This window comes from Nomascus leucogenys, chromosome 4 (genome assembly GCF_006542625.1).
Source record: "Nomascus leucogenys isolate Asia chromosome 4, Asia_NLE_v1, whole genome shotgun sequence".
NCBI classification, from domain to species: Eukaryota; Metazoa; Chordata; class Mammalia; order Primates; family Hylobatidae; genus Nomascus; species Nomascus leucogenys.
This window is the reverse complement of record NC_044384.1, coordinates 56725092-56743913: the sequence shown is the minus strand read 5'-3', so window position 1 is coordinate 56743913 and position 18822 is coordinate 56725092. Positions and strand designations below refer to the sequence as shown.

The 18822-nt window shown below is 49.5% G+C and overlaps 1 protein-coding gene across 2 annotated transcripts in view; it reads left to right on the top strand.

The window, feature by feature from the left end:
- The first annotated feature begins 4323 nt into the window (after positions 1-4323).
- CABLES1 (Cdk5 and Abl enzyme substrate 1) overlaps positions 4324-18822 on the top strand; it is a 124650-nt gene continuing 110151 nt past the window's right edge. For both annotated transcript variants that reach the window (XM_012506295.2, XM_030810654.1), the window contains exon 1: positions 4324-5247. In XM_012506295.2, the coding sequence (XP_012361749.2) occupies positions 4409-5247 (839 nt within the window). In that variant the 5' untranslated portion in view covers positions 4324-4408. The remainder of the gene's footprint in view (positions 5248-18822) is intronic.

Genomic DNA, 18822 nt, shown 5'->3' with positions numbered 1-18822 from the left:
TGGGTGACAGAGCGAGACTCCGTCTCAAAACAAAAAACAAAAAAACTTCTTTTCCATATTCTGATAATGCTTATAGTCCAATTGCGCATTTGAAATTTAATCAGGGTTGGCTTTGCATTTTCATTTAAATGTGTTTTCCATGGTTGTAACTATCAAGGTCACAAGGGCTAAGGGCCACCTTTCTTTGTATCCCTTTGTCACAGATGGTACTGCGGATGTAGAAGTTGCTTGGTAAAACTTGATCAATGACTAAGTAGTTGAAAAATAAATGAATTTGGAATAATTCAGGGACTAAGTAGATGAGGATGGTATAAATAACAGCGGACATTTTAAAAAATACTTTAAAGTTTGTAAAATGTTCCTCAGGCAGTCTCATTTGTACCTAACAATAACCCACAGAGAAGACTGACTCAGAGAGGGTAAGTGGCTTGCTCTTGAAACCCAGATCCTCTTACTCCAAAGCTTGCATTATTCCATAATAGTTGACCTCAAGTATGGATATGAGAGTATATCTGGACACTGCTCTCTACCATTAAACATCTTCACCAGCAGAGGGCGCAAGAACATGCACGGGTCTTGGAGGCAGAGCGGTTTGTATACTGGCCTACCCCAGCTAAGAGCTAGATGACTTGGGGCAAATTACTTAATTTTTCTGAGCCTCGTCTGTAAGATATCGATGATAATGCTCTCACCACCACCACCACAGGGTGGTTATAAAGATTAGAAATACTCTGTGGCTGGCATACAGTAGGTGAACAATAAACCGTATCTCAAGATCCCCAAAAGGGGGTCACAGAGGCAGTTTGGAGATTAGACATTGATTCTTGTTTGATGCTTTAATAAATATTTGAAATTAGTTTCATACTTCACACTTAAAGTAGACAGAAGGTTATAGAAAATGAAGGTTATAAAAAATGCATATTGATGGAAACTTTTTGGTATTTTTTAATCGATGTATCATGGTTGTAAATATTTTGGGGGATGATAGAAATATTTCAATACCCAGCAAAATTGTAAGAAAGCAGACTGAACAACCTTTATCGATGAAAACCTTAAAAATATGAAATGCCATTTGCCTCAGCATCTATTTCACCTGAGAAAATAATATTGGGTGGTAGCAAGATTTAGAAAAACAAATGAAGTCATCATCACTTTATAAGAGCAAAAGTGGAAACCACAAATTTATTAAATGCACAGGTTTAAAAGCGTACAGTCTCTCCATCAAATTGAACACTATGTAGTCATTAAAATAAAAATTCTTCCATGTAGAAAAATATTCTACATGGAAAGATAATCACAACACAGCAGGCAAAAATCACAAAAGACAAAACAGCCCGGCTGGGCGCGGTGGCTCACGCCTGTAATCCCAGCACTTTGGGAGGCCAAGACGGGCGGATCACGAGGTCAGGAGATTGAGACCATCCTGGCTAACACGGTGAAACCCCATCTCTACTAAAAATACAAGAAAATTAGCGGGGCGTGGTGGCGGGCGCCTGTAGTCCCAGCTACTCAGGAGGCTGAGGCAGGAGAATGGCGTGAACCTGGGAGGTGGAGCTTGCAGCCTGGGCGAGACAGCCGGATTCCGTCTCAAAAAAAAAAAAAACAAAACAGCCCAATTTCATTTTTATTTAAAAATACACCCAAGGCCAGGCATGGCAGCTTATGCCTGTAATCCCAGTGCTTTGGGAGGCCACCATGGGAGGACTGCTTGAGGCTGGAAGTTCCAGATCAGCCTGGGCAACATAGTGAGACTTCATCTTTACAAAAAAATTTTTTCTTTTTCTTTTTTTTTTTTTTGAGATGGAGTCTTGCTCTGTCACCCAGGCTGGAGTGCAGTGGCATGATCTCGGCTCACTGCAACCTCCGCCTCCTGGGTTCAAGCCATTCTCCTGCCCTCCTGCCTCAGCCTCCCCAGTAGCTGGGATTACAGGCATGTACCACCATGCCCAGCTAATTTTTGTATTTTTAGTAGAGACAGGTTTTCACCATGTTGGCCAGGCTGGTCTCGAACTCCTGACCTCGTGATCTGCCTGCCTCAGCCTCCTAAAGTGCTGGGATTACAGGCTTTAGCCACCGTACCAGGCCAAAATTTTTTTAAAAAATTAGCCAGGTGTGGTGGTGGGTGCCGGTAGTCCCAGCTATTCAGAAGGCTGAGGCAGAGGGAATCGCTTGAGCTCAGGAGTTGAGTCTGCAGTGAGCTATGATCACACCACTGCACTCCAGCCTGGGTGACAGGCTAAAAGAATATATATACATATCTCTCTATAAAATATATGAAAATACAAAACAGAAATCAAAATTTAAGTTTTACATTATTTCCACAGAAGAGATTGTTAGTGATACCCCCCTTTTTTTTTTGCTCCTCTTTGCTTATCTTATGTTCTGAAATTAGCATTTATCATTTTTGAATGATGGAAAATATATTTTACAGGAGCACTGTTGGAGTCTTTCACTTAACACTGCCTCCCAACCAGGCCAGTGGTCATGTAAATTAAGTCAATTGTCATAAAAGGGCTTGGAAGTTTCAAGGTAGTTGGCCAAAATAATTAAAATCCTGGTGAAATTTCATAGAGCCGGCCATTGAGCTTTGACTCCACTGACGTGAGGCTGCTGTAAACAGACACCAGGCTCCATGTTTTCAAAAGGCCTAAAAACAGCACAAAACAAAATACGACAACAATTGTTCATGTAAAGGGCCACGTGCCATCTCTGTCCTGAGCAAATGTAACCTGAAACCCTCTGTCTGGCACTCCGGGTTGGCGGCACCTCTCTGGACGGTGTATTTGCTCTCCATTTACTCAATTTACTTTCCTGAACTTGAAATGGAGTGGAATTTCAATGTAGAGTTACCCATTAGCTCCAGGGCTAAATTTAAACCTTTAATTAAATTAATCCGTTGATCTTAAACACACTGCTTCTCCCTCAAAAGTGTAGCAGGTTTCTTAGGTGTCACAGAGCTTAATTCAGTGTGGCAATTGTTCCTTACTGCATTTGGTAAGTTGCCCATACCACCTGGGGAAACCCGCACACGTTTTCAGATCCCTCCAGGTGAACCCCTCCACCCTGTCCCCACCCCCGCTCCCACCCCCAACCAAAACAAGCATTCGTTGTGGGTGGGGACTGCGATTCCTCCCAGATTCAGAGCTACTGCTTTGGGAGGGTCGTCACGAACCCGTACTTATAGAAGACATGGTAGGTGCCAAACGTGTGTTTATGAAATAAACGACAAGGTAACTGTCCACACTGGTCCCAGTTTATGCGGGAGAAGAGATCATAATCTACAAAAATTTGCAAGGTGACCGGGGAAAAGAGTGTAAGGTCATTTTAGCCCACCTCGGTCTTCACAGAAAATGGAGCATATTTCAGAGCCAAAGTAAAAAATTTGCGTTGGCCTTTGCTAAGATAGAGATGAAAAGTGACAATACCATGGATTGGGGATGCGTGAGTTCGTTGGCCAAATGGAAGATGTTCCTGCTTCTGGGCTCTTACGCATCCCAAGGCGTGCATTTATCCCGGGGGCTGCATCCTTGGCCTGGGAATGAATGAGACCCAACTGCAATGGTTGCTAGCGATAGCTTTACGGTGGGACAGTCTCCATAGGGGCTGTGGATTTACGCGTGTTATTATGAAAAGGATCTATTTACTTCTCGGGGACCAACGGCCTTGCGGGGTCCAAGTAACTCACTCGCAGTCCAAAACTCTACAACGCTCCACATAACTGTCCTGTAGACCCACAACTCTTCCAGGGGCACAGCCCGAGGACCTAACCCACTGGGTTCTGCTCGCTCCCCCAATTCCCAGTGCGAGCGCGCGGGGGAAACGTGCTCGCCTCCCGCACCTGGCTTCTGCGCGCCTCGGGAGTCGCCAACTCTCCCAGCCGGCAGCTCCGACAACCCGGACAGCCCGGCCGATCCCCCGCCCCGCCACCCGCTCGGCTCTCGCGTCCTCCTCTTCCTCCTCCCGCGGCCCCTCGCCTCCCGCCGCCTGCCTCTGCGGCCGCCGCCTGCGGCTTTGTTTTCCTCCCAGGTCGCATTCCCCACACGTGATTCCGTGTTATTGCAAAGAGCGCTTTGGAGCGCGAGCGCGGGGCGCGCGCACCTATAAATACGGACACCCGGCCCCGCAGCCCGCGAGCCAGCGGCTTAGGCGACCGGCGGGCGGCCAGCCAGCGAGCCGAACTAGCCGAGCTAGCCAGCGAGGCGCGCGCGTGGGCTGGGGCGGCGGCGCCCCCATCCCGAGCACCGAGGGGCGAGCATGGCCCGCCCGCGGGGGGGCTGGACCGCCGCGCACGCCGCCCGATCCCCGCGCCCTGCCCAGCCTGGGTCGCCGCCGCTCGCGCCCGCCGCTTAGCGCTCGGGCGCCGCTCGCTTCTCCGGGCATCGCGGAAATCCCGCCGCAGACGGACACAATGGCGGCGGCGGCCGCCACCACGGCCGCCTGCAGCAGCGGCAGCGCCGGCACCGACGCCGCGGGCGCCAGCGGATTGCAGCAGCCGCCGCCGCAGCCCCAGCCCCAGCCCGCGGCCGCCGCGCCGGCCCAGCCGCCGCCCGAACCCCCCCGGAAGCCGCGCATGGACCCGCGGCGCCGCCAGGCTGCCCTCTCCTTCCTCACCAACATCTCGCTGGACGGCCGGCTGCCGCCGCAGGACGCGGAGTGGGGCGGTGGCGAGGAGGGCGGCGCGGCCAAGCCGGGCGCCGGCGGCGCCTGCGGCGCGAGGACTCGGTTCAGCCTGCTTGCCGCTGCCGAGCGGGGTGGTTGCATCGCGCTCGCCGTGCCGGGCACGCTGGCAGCGGGGTTGGCCGCTGGGTCCGGCCCCTGCTTCCCACAGCCCTCGTCGCTACCGCCCTTGATCCCTGGCGGCCATGCGACCGTGTCCGGCTCCGGGGTGGCGCGGGGGTTCGCGAGCCCCCTGGGCGCCGGCCGGGCGTCGGGGGAGCAGTGGCAGCCGCCCCGGCCGGCGCCTCTCGCCGCCTGTGCCCAACTGCAGCTGCTCGACGGGTCCGGGACCGCCGGGCAGGAAGAGTTGGAGGAGGACGATGCCTTTACCAGCGTGCAGGTGCCGACGACCGCCTTTTTGGGCTCCGGGACCCCCGGGAGTGGGAGCGGCAGTCGGGGACGCCTCAACTCGTTCACTCAGGGAATCCTGCCCATCGCGTTCTCCAGGCAGACTTCGCAGAACTACTGCTCCCTGGAGCAGCCAGGCCAGGGCGGCAGCACCAGCGCCTTCGAGCAGCTGCAGAGGTCCCGGTGAGTATCCAGGATGCGACGCGCACCCAATCCTGCGTCCCTCCTGGCGCCCGGCGCTCCCAGCCTCCCCGCGGTCTCTGGGCTACGGGACATGGGTTGCCCCCATTTTCCCGCGCCCTGCCGGATCCTGTGCTCTGGGCCCGAATCCCAAACCACGAAGGCACCCAAAAAAGGGGGCGTCCCCAGGGAGTGCGTGGTTACACGTGTTTGCACGAGCCTAGCACTCGCAGAGGAGCACCATGCTTGTGCAGTGGGTCGGGAGTTGGGAGTTGCAGGAAGCCAGTAAAAAGCGGCGTCCGAGCCTCCCCACACGAGATCACAAACTTCCTGAAACCCGGTCCAGACCCGGAGGCGCACTCTCCCCGCGTGGGGCGAGACTCGGCCGGGCGCAGAGTGGAGCACTGCAGGCCGGCAGCTGAGCGGCGCGTGTGAGCCTGAACTTGTAGCAGACACGCGTGACCCTCCGGAGAAGTTCTTGCCTGCGCTCCAAGTCTTCTTGCGGCCCGGGAAAACTTGGCTTTTTCCATTTGCTTTCTTGAGCAATGGAAAGTTCTTCTTACATTGCCTCCAACTAGGCCTAGGGGGGTGGGGAACAAAGAGGAAATACGGCTTGAGGGGTTTTTTTCCTATTCCAAGATGAATTTGCTTGAATTCGTTAAACGCTTGTTTTACTTGTTAGCTGAAGTTATCTGGCGGCATTAGGCATCTTAGCAAAAACATGAAATGCTGGACGTTTGCTTATTGTTCAGGAAATAGTTTGTCACCATGTATTATTCTGAGGGGCAGTCGGAGGTTGGGACTGTGTGAACTGAAGCTTGCAAAAGTAGTAGGCGGGAGCAGGTGGGGAAATGCAGATCCGTTCCTAGGGAATGCCTTCCCTTGTTGGTTAATAAGACCTCTTGTGAAGTTAGCAATGGCATAAACTTTACCTTGACAAAGTTGCTTTAACTTCTTGGGGCCTCAGTTATCCCTTCTGGGAAGAAATGACTATCTCTGCTAGAATTTCTCCTATCATGCTTATCTGAAAGCTTGATCTGGCCCAAGTAAGAAGGTGCCTATGGGAAAACTTAACTTCCTCCCGCAGTGGACAAATGGGGAAAAACGGGCCTGCCTCATCCACAAGTTTGCCCCTAGTCTCCTTCTTCCGAAGTGGGTGAAATCATGAGGGTGCTAGTTATGTAGCCTCGCTGTTTGAGTGCGCATGGCCCGCAAGCAGGGGTGTGGAGCCGGGGAAGCAGCCTCATAAGTGCATGGATGAATTAGCGACACTGGGCACAGGTGACAGCCCTACTCCGGTGTTTCTTGTCAGAGCATGCATCTCCCCCGCAGCAGGTGGGGGCAGGGAGGTGGTATACCTTGTTTCTGGGTGAGTCCTGCAAACTCAGCGGTTTCTGGGCAGCTCAGTATTACCGCTTGACATCGCACACTGGCTCATGATGACTCCAGACTTGCAGCCTAAGCCCAGCAGTCAAGAGGGTTATGACAGGAATTGTAATAAACATACGTGTTATTCTAAGCCAGTGTGCAAAGCTGGCTGTGTCTCCTGATGGACAGATGTGTCCTCCATGGTAAAGGCAGCTGGAGATCAGATTACCTCGCACGCTTTCTCCAAGAAACTCATTTCAGGGGATATGGAAGATCTTGTGTGTTAGCATTTCTGAACCAAAGAATATCCAGAACTCCACCTCCAATCCTATAAATATGAACCTTTTAGGCGTTTTATTGATCCTTTCCACCTCGACACACACATTAAGATGAGTTAATCACTGGAAGATGCTTCTTTACCTGACAGTCACTTTCATCCTATTTCTGAATAATCCATATCTGGCAACCTGATAGGCTTTTATAAAATTACAGCTGTGAATAGAAACAGCTTAAAATTTATGTACAAAGGGGAAAAATAGGTTAAACTGATTTAAGAAAGGCGGAAAGGCTAGCTTAGCTGTGGAGAAGCTACAGACTTGAAATATCCCAGGATGCTTTGTTGCCAACACCACGCCGCTTGTCTATCACTAGAGTACTTGCACCTGCCTAGTTGAAGCGTGCTGACAGCACAGACTCACTTGAATAAGGCCGGAGGCCAGCTTTTCTGGTTTCTGTTTGTGGAAACCTTTCCTGGTGTGCCTCCCTGCTAGCCTGTGTGTTTCCGTGTAGATGTTACCTCACGGATGGTCTCCTGGGATGTTTTCACATCAAATTGTATTTTCCTTGGATTCATTTCTTGCCATTAGAGGAATTCCATAGCACCTTGCTGCTCCAGAGTGTGGGCTGTGCACCTTCAGCTTCACTGGGAGCAGTTAGAAATGCAAACTCTTCCCTACTCCAGACTACGTGAGTCCAGATCTGCAGTTTAACAAGATCCTCAGGTGATTTGTATACAAATTAAAGTTCGACAAGTGTTTCCACAGTGTATCTGAAATCTGCCCTTTAAAAAAAATGAATTTGAGGTTTTATATATTGGGTTTGTTTTGGGTATATAAAAATTAGAATGTCGGGCCGGGTGCGGTGGCTCACGGCTGTAATCCCAGCACTTTGGGAGGCTGAGGCGAGCAGATCACCTGAGGTCAGGAGTTCAAGACCAACCTGGCCAACATGGTGAAACCCTATCTCTACTAAAAATACAAAAAAGTAGCTGGGTGTGTTGTTGCTCGCCTGTAATCCCAGCTACTTGGGAGGCTGAGGCAGGAGAATTGCTTGAACCCAGGAGGCAGAGGTTGCAGTGAGCCAAGATTGCACCATTGCATTCCAGCCTGGACAACAAGAGTGAAACTCCGTCTCAAAAAAAAAAAAATAAAATGTCTCCCAATCTGCAATCTTGAAACCCTTTCTTCTTGGTTACTTTCATTGGAACCTTGTAAAACCAATCACAAATAATTGCTTGGACTTCCAAACTTTACAACACACAGGGAGGAAAATTCTGTGCGCAAGCCTTGGCACAAGGTGCACAGTAAATGCCTGTGGATGCAATGATTACACCACCTCTGTTCACTGGACTGGACTCTTGACATCTATTGTATTTAGCCCTCACAACCGCCCTGAGTATAGATTCTTTCACAGGTGAGGAGACCGTAGGCTCGGAGAGGTTGAATAATTTCTCAGACTGGCCCAGCTACTGAGAGGCACATATGATAATCTGACTTAGTTGGGCCAGGATAGGAACCTGGATCATTGATGTCCAAGCTCTGCCACTCTACCATGTCACTATGCCTTGCACACAATAGGCCCATAGATAATTTTTGAGCTGTTGGCTGTAAATGTTTGTTATACAACCGGCCAGTCATACTGGTATAATTCAACACCCCCTTTGTTATGCTCCCAAATTTAGCCTCTTTGTTTGCATCCCCTAGCTTTGCTATTTCACCATCTCTGTTCTGTTGGGGTGTCCAGGGAACCCAGGACGGTGGGCCTGAGTTCCTCCCAGCCTCACGGACGGGACTCTAGCACTGGGAAGCCAACAGGCTGGGTTTGCTGTCAGGTTGCAGTGTCAGAGGTGGGAAGCCAAAAAGATGCCTCTTAGCTTCATGCCCTACCGCCCTCAGTTATTTGTTTTTTTTTTTTTTTTTTTTTCAGCTAGTCCTTTCAGTGCTGGACTGTTTCTCTGCTCCGGCAGTGAACGGTGCATCTGGAAGGTGTTAATAGGTGAAACGGAGTGTGAATTTATAAGGTGTGCATTAAGGCTTCTTTTCACTTCAAAAACTTCCTTGCAGCTGGCAGTTGGCCCCAGCCCTGGGTTACTCTACTTCCTGGAGATTCTGGCTAGAGGACAGCTCCCCAGGAGGACATGAAGTTGAGCCCAGGTGAACCACTGTGCTGATGGGAGGGGTGCATGGTGACCAGCGTACTATTTTTCTTTCTTTCGTTTTCTTTTTTTTGAGATGGAGTCTTATTTTGTTGCCTAGGCTGGAGAGCAGTGGTGCCATCACGGCTCACTGCAACCTCTGCCTCCTGGGTTCAAGCAATTCTGATGTCTCAGCCTCCCGAGTAACTGGGACCAGGCTGATTTTGGTATTTTTTAGTGGAGATGAGGTTTCACCATGTTGGCCAGGCTGGTCTTGAACTCCTGACCTCAGGTGATCCACCTACCTCGGCCTCTCAAAGTACTGGGATTATAGGCGTGAGCCACTGCGCCCCATCCAGGGTACTATTAAAAAATAGCATGAGGGTTTTGCCTCTGAGAATACTTGAGTTAGCATCATGCCTTGTGGGTTTGTGGTACAGAAGAGCCCTAGGTCCTGGGTTCAGATGCTGGTGCCACTGTGACAGCCGTTTGACCCTGGTGGGTTAATCGGCCTTCTGGGTCTGTTTCCTCCTGAGAACCTTGGCTTGTGTCTCAGGCCCTTTCTAGTGTAAAATGCACTTACATTTGTAATTGAGGTCTGAGTGTGGGCTTGTGCTAAATGCTTCATATTTGGGCTTCTCAAATGTAAATGCATTTAGAATCACTTAATCTCTTAAAAGCAGATTCTGTATTTCTAACCAGTTCCCTGGAATGCAGAGTGGCCACCCTTTGAGGAGGGAGGCTTTACCCACTATTATGATTTGTTCCTGTTGTCAGGCCAAGGAACCCAGGGCTCAGGAGATGTTAAGTGGCCTGCCCAAGGCCAGTTGGCGATTAATAGAGCTCAGGCTCACTACTACTCAGCCGACTTAGAGCTTCCGCCTGCCCCTCCCGCTGCATTGCCCCTCTTTGGAGGAAATCCAGGCTTGTGCTGTAATTGTAACCTGTGTCTTGACTGAAAAGAAAAATGTGAGCCAACCACAGATCAAGAATCAGGGTAAGAAAGGGGAGATGGATGCTGTTTCCTAGCTTTTTTACCACCCGCTTTGTGACATCAGGCAAGTCACCAGTCTGTATGTGCCCCAGCTGTGAGCCACCTGACCCCTCGGGATTTCAGAAGTCTATAAAGAACTTTGATCTCAGCAGTGAGCAAACACAAGTTATTGCTTAGCCATTTTTCCAGCAACCATGGGTTTTGGAGGTTGGAGTTGTAACCCCAGGCCAGGCGGGGGCCTGTGGATGGTGGGTGCAGTCTGAGGCTTGCCTGCTGCCCTTGTTGCAGTCACAGAGCCTGCAATGTGGGCGAGCTCAGGAGAAATACATAGGAAGCCTCACATAGGGTGAGCTTTTGCTCTCTGGAACGGGTGGGGAAGCCACTACATGGCTCTGCACCATGTGCTCAGTAGCTTTCCCAGGAAGTGCCGATGCCTGGACTATTTTCTCTCTTCAGAAAGATAGCTGTGAGGTGGCAGAGGGCCAAGGGCAGGTTTTCTGGAGAGTTAAATAGGAGGCAGTGCAGGTGAGCCTGTGCTGTGACCTGATGTGGCATGAGAGGTCAAAGCAGGACTTGAGACTCCTGGGTTCTGGGTCTTAGTTTCCTTGTGGAACTCAGCGGTTGGGACAGATGAGCCTGCCGCCTCTTCCGGGTCCACCATTCCACGTGTCTTGGTCCTGTGGCCTGCTGCAGGGTCTGGGGGCATGTTTAGCCTGCGGACGTGTGGATAATCTAACCTCAGAATCAGGTACAAAGTAGCATTAAGTTTGTTCCATGTGGCTCTGATGGGCAGAACATGCAACTGATGAAGGAATGAACGGATGAATCAATAGGGTTCCCCCAGTGTAAGGGAGAACTTTAAAAACTACCTTCAGCTGTGTTCCTTCAGGCACGGGCACTATGACAGCTGGACTGACAATGTTAGGAGGCCATCCAAGCAGGAAGCCACTGCCTGGGGAGGCGGTCAGTCCCCCAGCTGAAACTACCCCCACACCAAGGACGTGATCTGTAGTAACCTCTATTACTAAAGGGCCTTCAGGTTTACAAAGTACTGTTGTACATGTTGATATCACACCCCAGACACCACAGGGGGCAGGAGTCCAAGGTCACAGAGTGACCAGGGGGTGACTTAGGTTGCAGTGTTATCTGTTAGTTATGTAGAAAAGGAAATCTTGGTATTGAGACTTAATGCCTTGTGTCATTTATTCATTCAACAAACATTGCACACAATGAGTATCAATCATGAGTCACCGCTGTCCTAGTCATGGGAGATGGAGGCATAAAACATGGTCCCTGTCTGTGTTGGGTGACGTAAGTAGACGGGCGAGTTGGGAGAGTGATGAGTGAGTGGTTAGAGACGAGCTTATTGTTTGAACTCCCCCCACCCGGGGAGGGGTGCAGGGACATTTCACACCCTTCCCTGTGGCAGCTAGCACAGGGCCTTGGACGCAGTATTTTTATTTAACAAATATGTGGCAGGCATTATTCTAAGCACTTTAATGGGACTGAGTTCATACCTAGAAACACCCTGAGACAGTACTACCATCACCTCCATTTGGAAGCACAGAGAAGTAACTTGTCTGGGGTCCTGTGCTCTGACCCGCCTCCCTCTGCTGTGCTACAGTTTACAGATCAGGCTTATACATGCTTGTTAAATAGGCTTCAGCTGAACTGAGCAGAAATTGACCTAAATGGCCTCAAAGGTTCCCAATCACTTGTGATTTCCTTGTTTCAGTTTCCACTTTTCTGTCATCTAGGGAAGACCTCTGTGCATTTGGGCCCAGAGGACAGGCCAGGTTTTAAATAGGGATTCCTGTGACTCTGGCAATTAACTTCCACCCGCTGCCTGCCTGTGCGTCCTCTCTTTTTAGCCACAGCTGAATCCCTGACACCTTTATTGCCTCTCTTACTCACCTGGTACATATGTTATTTAGAGCATGGTGCAATTAGCAACAGGAACCTGGCCTCCCAAAGTTTAAAGCTCTGCTGGGTCCTCATCTGTGAAATGGGAATGATACCACCACCTCCCTCCTGGGCGGGTTTCCCTCTGTATCTTCTCAGCACCACCCTTTCCCCAACTGCCCCACTGGCTGTTTATAAATAATACCTTCTTGGAAAAATCACGCCCACTCGTGCAAGTCTTGCCTTTGGCTGCCTTTGTGCTACAAGGACAGAATCGAGTAGTTGCGACAGGGACCACATGGCCTATTCCCTGGCTTGTCACAGAGTTGTTGTGCTTCCCCCACCCTAGCCCAGTGCTCTGTACCCAAGAAGTGTGCAAGTCCCCTCGGCCCCTTCCTGCCTGCACCCTCCTTGCCTTGTTTCACAGCCTCGATAATGTAGTGGCCCGAGGGGCTCCTGGCTTCTGTTTGGACCCCTGTCAATCCCTCCCCCCTGGGCTGTCAGAGGGACCCTTCTGAAGCCCACATCTGATCCTGCAGGTCTTAAATTCCTGGTATTTCAGGCGAGGCAGCTGTTGGCTTGGGTCCTGGTTGCCACTGCAACCTCCCCCGCTCCCACACACCCTCTGAGGCCTGTTGCTGCCATACTGTGTTGTTTTTACAGAGGGCACCCACGCTGCTCTGTGCCCCAGGCTCTGGCACTCTCAGGCTTCTCCTGGGGCAAGGCCTCCCACAGGAGGCCCCTTCCTTCCAGCTACGTCAGCCACAGAGCCAGCCACTGCTCTCCCCATGCTCGTACACGCTCCTGGCTGGGCCTCTTCCTTCCCTGTGGATCTGTGCTTCAGCCCTGGTCCGACTGGAGGGCCCGTCCTCCGTGGTCTGGTCAGAGCTTGGTGGTGGATTGCCCTGGGGCCAGCTTTTGTGAAACAGACCACATCTCTCCTCCATAGGAAACAAACGAAACTCCAATTCCCTAACAGTAAGAGTAGGAAAATTTGATTCTAACTGTTCCCCCACCCCACAACGTTCTAGGTCTTTGTTTTCATCCAGCAGTTGCTCCTGACTCTTGATTTGCTAAAACAATCTGTCATGGGGCTAAGGTGAGACAGATTGTGGAGGCTGCACCACCCAGCCCACCCTACCTGTGCCTGTCTCTCCCACCCTCGAGAGGGAGGTGACTTGTATGGAGTTCTGAGTACCTCATCCTTCACTTATGTTGTTTTGTTCGTGTGGCAGTCTGTGAAACAGGTTACCTACTTTAGAGCTGAGAAGACTGAGGCTGGATGGTTAAGGAAATTTGTCTAAGGCCACATAGCTGGAATCTAGAGCTAGAATTGAACCCTAGTTTTCCTGGCTTCTAAGCTGGGTTTCTTGCAGACCCTGTAGTGTCTTGGAGCTGACTCCTACCCACTTATTAGAGACAATTGAGGAATCTGAGGTGGTTGATAACCTGAAATCGGTTGTGGTGGGAATATTTATACCACAGGAATCGGCCAATGCTACAAGTCAAGGTTTTTCTTTTTCCCCTTCCAGAGAGTTGGTTATCAGCATGTGCACCTAAGGCTTTACCACACATCCTTTTTTTTTTTTTTTTTTTTGAGACGGAGTCTCACTCTGTTGCCCAGGCTGGAGTGCAGTTACGTAATCTCGGCTCACTGCAACCTCCGCTTCCTGGGTTCAAGCAATTCTCCTGCCTCAGCCTCCCAAGTAGCTGGGATTACAGGTGCCTGCCACCATGTCCAGCTAAGTTTTTGTATTTTTAGTAGAGACGGGGTTTCACCATGTTGAGCAGGCTGGTCTCTAACTCCTGAACTCAGGTGATCTGCCTGCCTCGGCCTTCCAAAGTGCTGGGATTACAGGCATGAGCCACCGCGCCTGGCCTAATTTTTATATTTTTAGTCGAGATGAGGTTTCACCATGTTGGCCAGGCTGATCTCGATCTCTTGACCTCATGATCTGCCCGTCTTGACCTTGTGGTCCACCCATCTCGGCCTCCCAAAGTGCTGGGATTACAGGTGTGAGCCACTGCACCCGGCTCACACATCCTTTTTGTCCTGTTTTCCTCTTTGGGGGCTGTGCAAAATGTCGCTATCAAAGGAAGCATATTGAAAACCAGAAGTTTTTATAAGAATCTGCTGCTTAACATAATGATGTAAATTTTCCCCAGGGTCACCACTATCCATTTTTTCCACTTAAGAAAATTATCTGTCCCCCTCAAGTTTCAGCCTGTGTACCATTTAAACACCAAACTTTTCACAGATTCTGGGGCTCAGACCACTTAGTATTACATACGGGAATCATGAAATCATTAGCTGTTACTCTGTTTTACCAACTGTGTAATGTTGTATTTGTATGTTTGTTTGATTTTGAAAAGCCTCTAAGAACGTATAATTAATTGGAGTTTGCTAGTTTGTCTTTTCCTCTTGGTTTTAATAGTTTGGATGGCTACACGTTACATCATATTTAACGAGGTTATCATTCATTGTGGTTTGGGGCTTATTACTGCACATTTGGTCACAGACAAGAGCTTGTAAAGCAGAACGTGCAAATACCAGGGGCTTATGACTTTAGAATATTGTAATGATATGTGTGTGCAAGAGGGACCCAATCTTGTCCCTGGTTTAAAGCACAGGGTATATGTAAATCTAAGTTAGGTTTTATGATAAATAGAAGAAAAAGCATTCAACCAGAAACTAGTAAAATATTCAAGAATGCCAAAGATGTTTATGTGCCTAGCACGTTGATTTTTTTTTTAAAGCACTTTACTCATTGACCAAATTATTTATAAAGCAAAGTGTCTACTTCGATAGTTTTAGGAAGGGCTGTGTAGCGGGGTAGAGGAACAAATGTGAGGAGCTGGAAGATATTCAAAGTCTAAAGTTTTTTGCTTAAGGACAAAAACTGGCATGTTAGGGGGACAAATGGTTGACGTGATGTTGAATGGTAGTTCTTTTTTTTTTTCTTTTGGAGATGGAGTCTTGCTCTGTCGCCCAGGCTGGAGTGCAATGGCATGATCTTGGCTCACTGCAACCTCTGCCTCCCGGGTTCAAGCGATTGGCCAAGCTTGTCTCGAACTCCTGACCTCAAGTGATCAGCCTGCCTCAGCCTCCCAAAGTGCTAGGATTACAGGCGTGAGCTACCCTGCCCGGCCTGAATGGTAGTTCTTGATGAATTCTTTTATTTATTGAGTTGAATAAAGTTTGTTTTTGGAGGGTGAGTAGTGAAGAAGGAAGATGAGATTACAAATGTCTAAAGTAATTGTAGGATTCCATTTATCCATCACAAAATGATTGATAATATTATAAGTTATGTTTATTTGTTTGATGCTTAACAGCTTAAGAAGTACTTTTTAAAAATCAAGTAATTTCAAAAAGGCAATGTGGTAGCTGTTTTATGGATTTGAAAGTCACCGTATGTAGTAGAGCTAGAGTTTTAAAATTTACATTTTCTAAGTTGAGAGTTTTAAAACAAAAACTCTATCATAGCTGTACCATTTTAAGAAAAATGTAAGAAAGAATCAACTAAGTACTGTAGAATTTTATTCTCCTTCCAGTCTCAAATCTTCTACTTGTGTGTTCGTTAACCAAAATGCTAGGGCCTCATCTGTTTCAGACCTATGGGCTGGAGTCAATCAAGGTCAGTATGTTAAAGTACAAAGAAATATTGTGCTATAGTTTTGGCTAGCCAGCGCCTTCTCATCAAGCGAGCATGCTGATTTTCACGTGATAACCTCGGGCAGGCCAATAGAACCCTGATTTGGGGCCAGAGTCATGGAAAATTTTCCCAATAACAACAGCTCTCTCCAGATAATATTAATAGCTTGGTATCAGTTCCTCCCGCAGGGAGTAAGCTCCTTCTCCTTCCTGCACCCCTGCCGCTAGGCCTCTGTCTCAGCAAAATGGGTGAGCAGAAGAGTGGAAAGACCAGCTTTGGAGCTCCATAGCTCTGCCGCTTAACGGCACCTTTTGGACAACACGCTTAACCACTCTGAACCTCATGTTCTCACCTGTAGAATGGGGATAAGGACTCTAGTCCTTTTGGGGTGTTGCAAATATTAAAATAAGAATGCAGAATGCAACACTAAACACCTAGCAGAGGTTTGGCCCTTAGTGATTAAGCAGGAAAATTGTAGCTGTTATTTCCATTCACAATTGCACTGCACCTTACACTATCCAAGAAGCTGTTGAGAAATTTGACAAGGTCTGCTCTGATCATGAGGAGCTGATCCTGAACAGCTACCTTGCTGCATTGTTTTAGTTTCATCAGTAGTAGTGAAATCAGAGCAGCAGAGCGAAACAGTACCCCTCTGTTTGGTGCTGCATTTTGCCCCTGCTTACACTGGAATTGTGACAATTTCTACTGCCAAAATAAAGCAAGGTAGAGGGAATTCACATGTTCATCCTTGTACCTTTAGAGGAGTGAGGCTGTGAGGTGAAGAGCAACAACCAGCTTTGCCCACATTCAGGCCCAGGAAGATGCTGCCCTACTTGGAGGGTCCCGCAGCCCACGTGGGGCACATGCTGGGGGAGGGCTATCTCCAGAGACAATTTGGGAAGACACAACTTTCGTCACTTGTTATCAGAGCTATAGCCCTCATTCCATGGTCTGTGTGCTGCCTGGCCTCCATTTCTTTTTTTTTCTTTTTTTCTTTTTTTTTTTTCTTGAGATGGAGTCTCGCTCTGTCGCCCAGGCTGGAATGCAGTGGCGCAATCTCGGCTCACTGCAAGCTCCGCCTCCTGGGTTCACGCCATTCTCCTGCCTCAGCCTCCCGAGTAGCTGGGACTACAGGCGCCCGCCACCACGCCTGGCTAATTTTTTGTATGTTTAGTAGAGACAGAGTTTCACCGTGTTAGCCAGGGTGGTCTCGATCTCCTGACCTCGTGATCCGCCCGCCTCAGCCTCTCAAAGTGCTGGGATTACAGGCATGAGCCACCGCGCCTGGCCCACTTGGCCTCCATTTCTAAGCAGGATACTCTCTCCGGTGTGAGGGCTCCTCAGAGTCTGTGTGGCCATGACATGGAGTTGAGTTGGGTGCTACATGGGTGACTTGGCCTCACCTTTCAGCCCCGTTTCCCCTCTGCACATGGCTTCCACCTCCTCTCCTTGACCCCATGGTTAAACAGAGTTGGGTCTTTGTCCAGGGATCCCAGGTATCGCCCATTTGGCATTGGGTCAGTGGGGACTTCTGTGTCAATTCTGCACACACATCTGCATGCCAGGCAAGTGTGGCCTTGTTGTTCAGAGATAAATGGGGTCCAGTGCCCATTCCAGAAGAGGACAGCCCAGCACAAGGCAGCTGGACTCTGGGGCAGCAGGACAGGTTAGGGGCCACCATTCCTGCAGTGGGAGCAGTGGTTGTCCTGGAGATGCCCTTGGAACTGGGCCTTCAGGTCAGCTGTGACCTCACAGTGGGTGCACTGTGGCAAAGCACATTGGACGCTTGGTTTAAGACTGTGAGTTTAATCCAGAGGAAAACGGGAAGACTTTGAATAGGAACAGGTGTGAGCAGAGCTGGATTTTTCAAAACTGGAGACAGTTTGAATGGAGGAAGAAAACTGTAGCAGTGCTCTTTTTTTGAGATGGAGTCTTGCTCTGTCTGCCCAGGCTGGAGTGTAGTGACGCGATCTCAGCTCACCGCAACCTCTGCCTGCCAGGTTCAAGTGATCCTCCTGCCACAGCTTCCTGAGTAGCTGGGACTTCAGGTGTGTGCTACCATGCCAGATACTTTTTTTTTGTATTTTTAGTAGAGATGAGGTTTTGCCATGTTGTCTAGGCTGGTCCCCAACTCCTGACTTCAGGTGATCACTCACCTCAGCCTCCCAAAGTGCTAGGATTGCAGAGGTGAGCCACTGCACCCGGCCTCATGCTTTTTGTTTTTAACCCCTTTGGCATCCTAATTGTCTCTTCAGATAAATCAACCTGTACTCATCCAAAATTTTTACTTTTAGGAAGTTTGTCTACTTTTTTTTGAGATGGAGCCTCGCTGTTGCCCAGGCTGGAGTGCAGTACTGCAATCTTGGCTCACCGCAGCCTCTGCCTCCAGGGCTCCAGCCACCCTCCCACCTCAGCCTCCTCTGTGCTTGGGATGCACAGGCATGTGCCACCTTGCCAGCAAATTTTTGTATTTTTAGTGGAGACAGGGTTTCACCATGTTGCCTAGGCTGGTCTCGAACTCCTGAGCTCAAGCAGTCTACCCACCTCAGTCTCCCAAAGTGCTGGGATTATAGGAGTGAACCACTGTGCCCAGCCATGGAATTTTTGGAAAAAAAGCTAAACTCTATCCTGGATACGTCTGTTTTTGTTTGATTCTTTGGCGCGGTAGCCCAGTAGTTTTCAGAATGTGCTCTCTGGACCAGCGGCGGCCAGGAACTTGTTAGAAACACGATCCCCAGACCCAGCCTCAGACCCACTGGGTCAGAAGCTCTGGGGCAGGGCCCAGCAATCTGTTTCAGCAAGGCCCCTACTTGCGCCTGTCGCCTGTTCAGGCTTGGCAGCAGCCACTGTGGACAAAGCCTTGTGTACCTCCAGCTTTACTGGACCTTCTGAAAGATGTAAACAGCGTCTAGTGCTCCAGAAAGGATTTTATTTATTCTAGCACAAATCGACGGAAGTTATCCCTGATGTGGGGCTGTGCTATCCAGGTAATGCAGGGTTGAGGCTTGGCATCACCACCGTTAGGCTCGCCACTCCTTTTCTGTCCCCGACACGGCCACGCTCTGTCTCTGGTGAACTTCTAGGCATGGCTCTGATGAGTCCCTTTCGCATTGGCTTTCCCTGTCTCCTTGTGTCTGGGGTATCTGTTCCCTCATCTGTGTCCTAAAGCATTTCCTCTCCACCTCTATTTTAAGGTTGTAGTAGTTGGGTTTTTTTTTTTTTTTTTTTTTTTTTGAGACTGAGTCTTG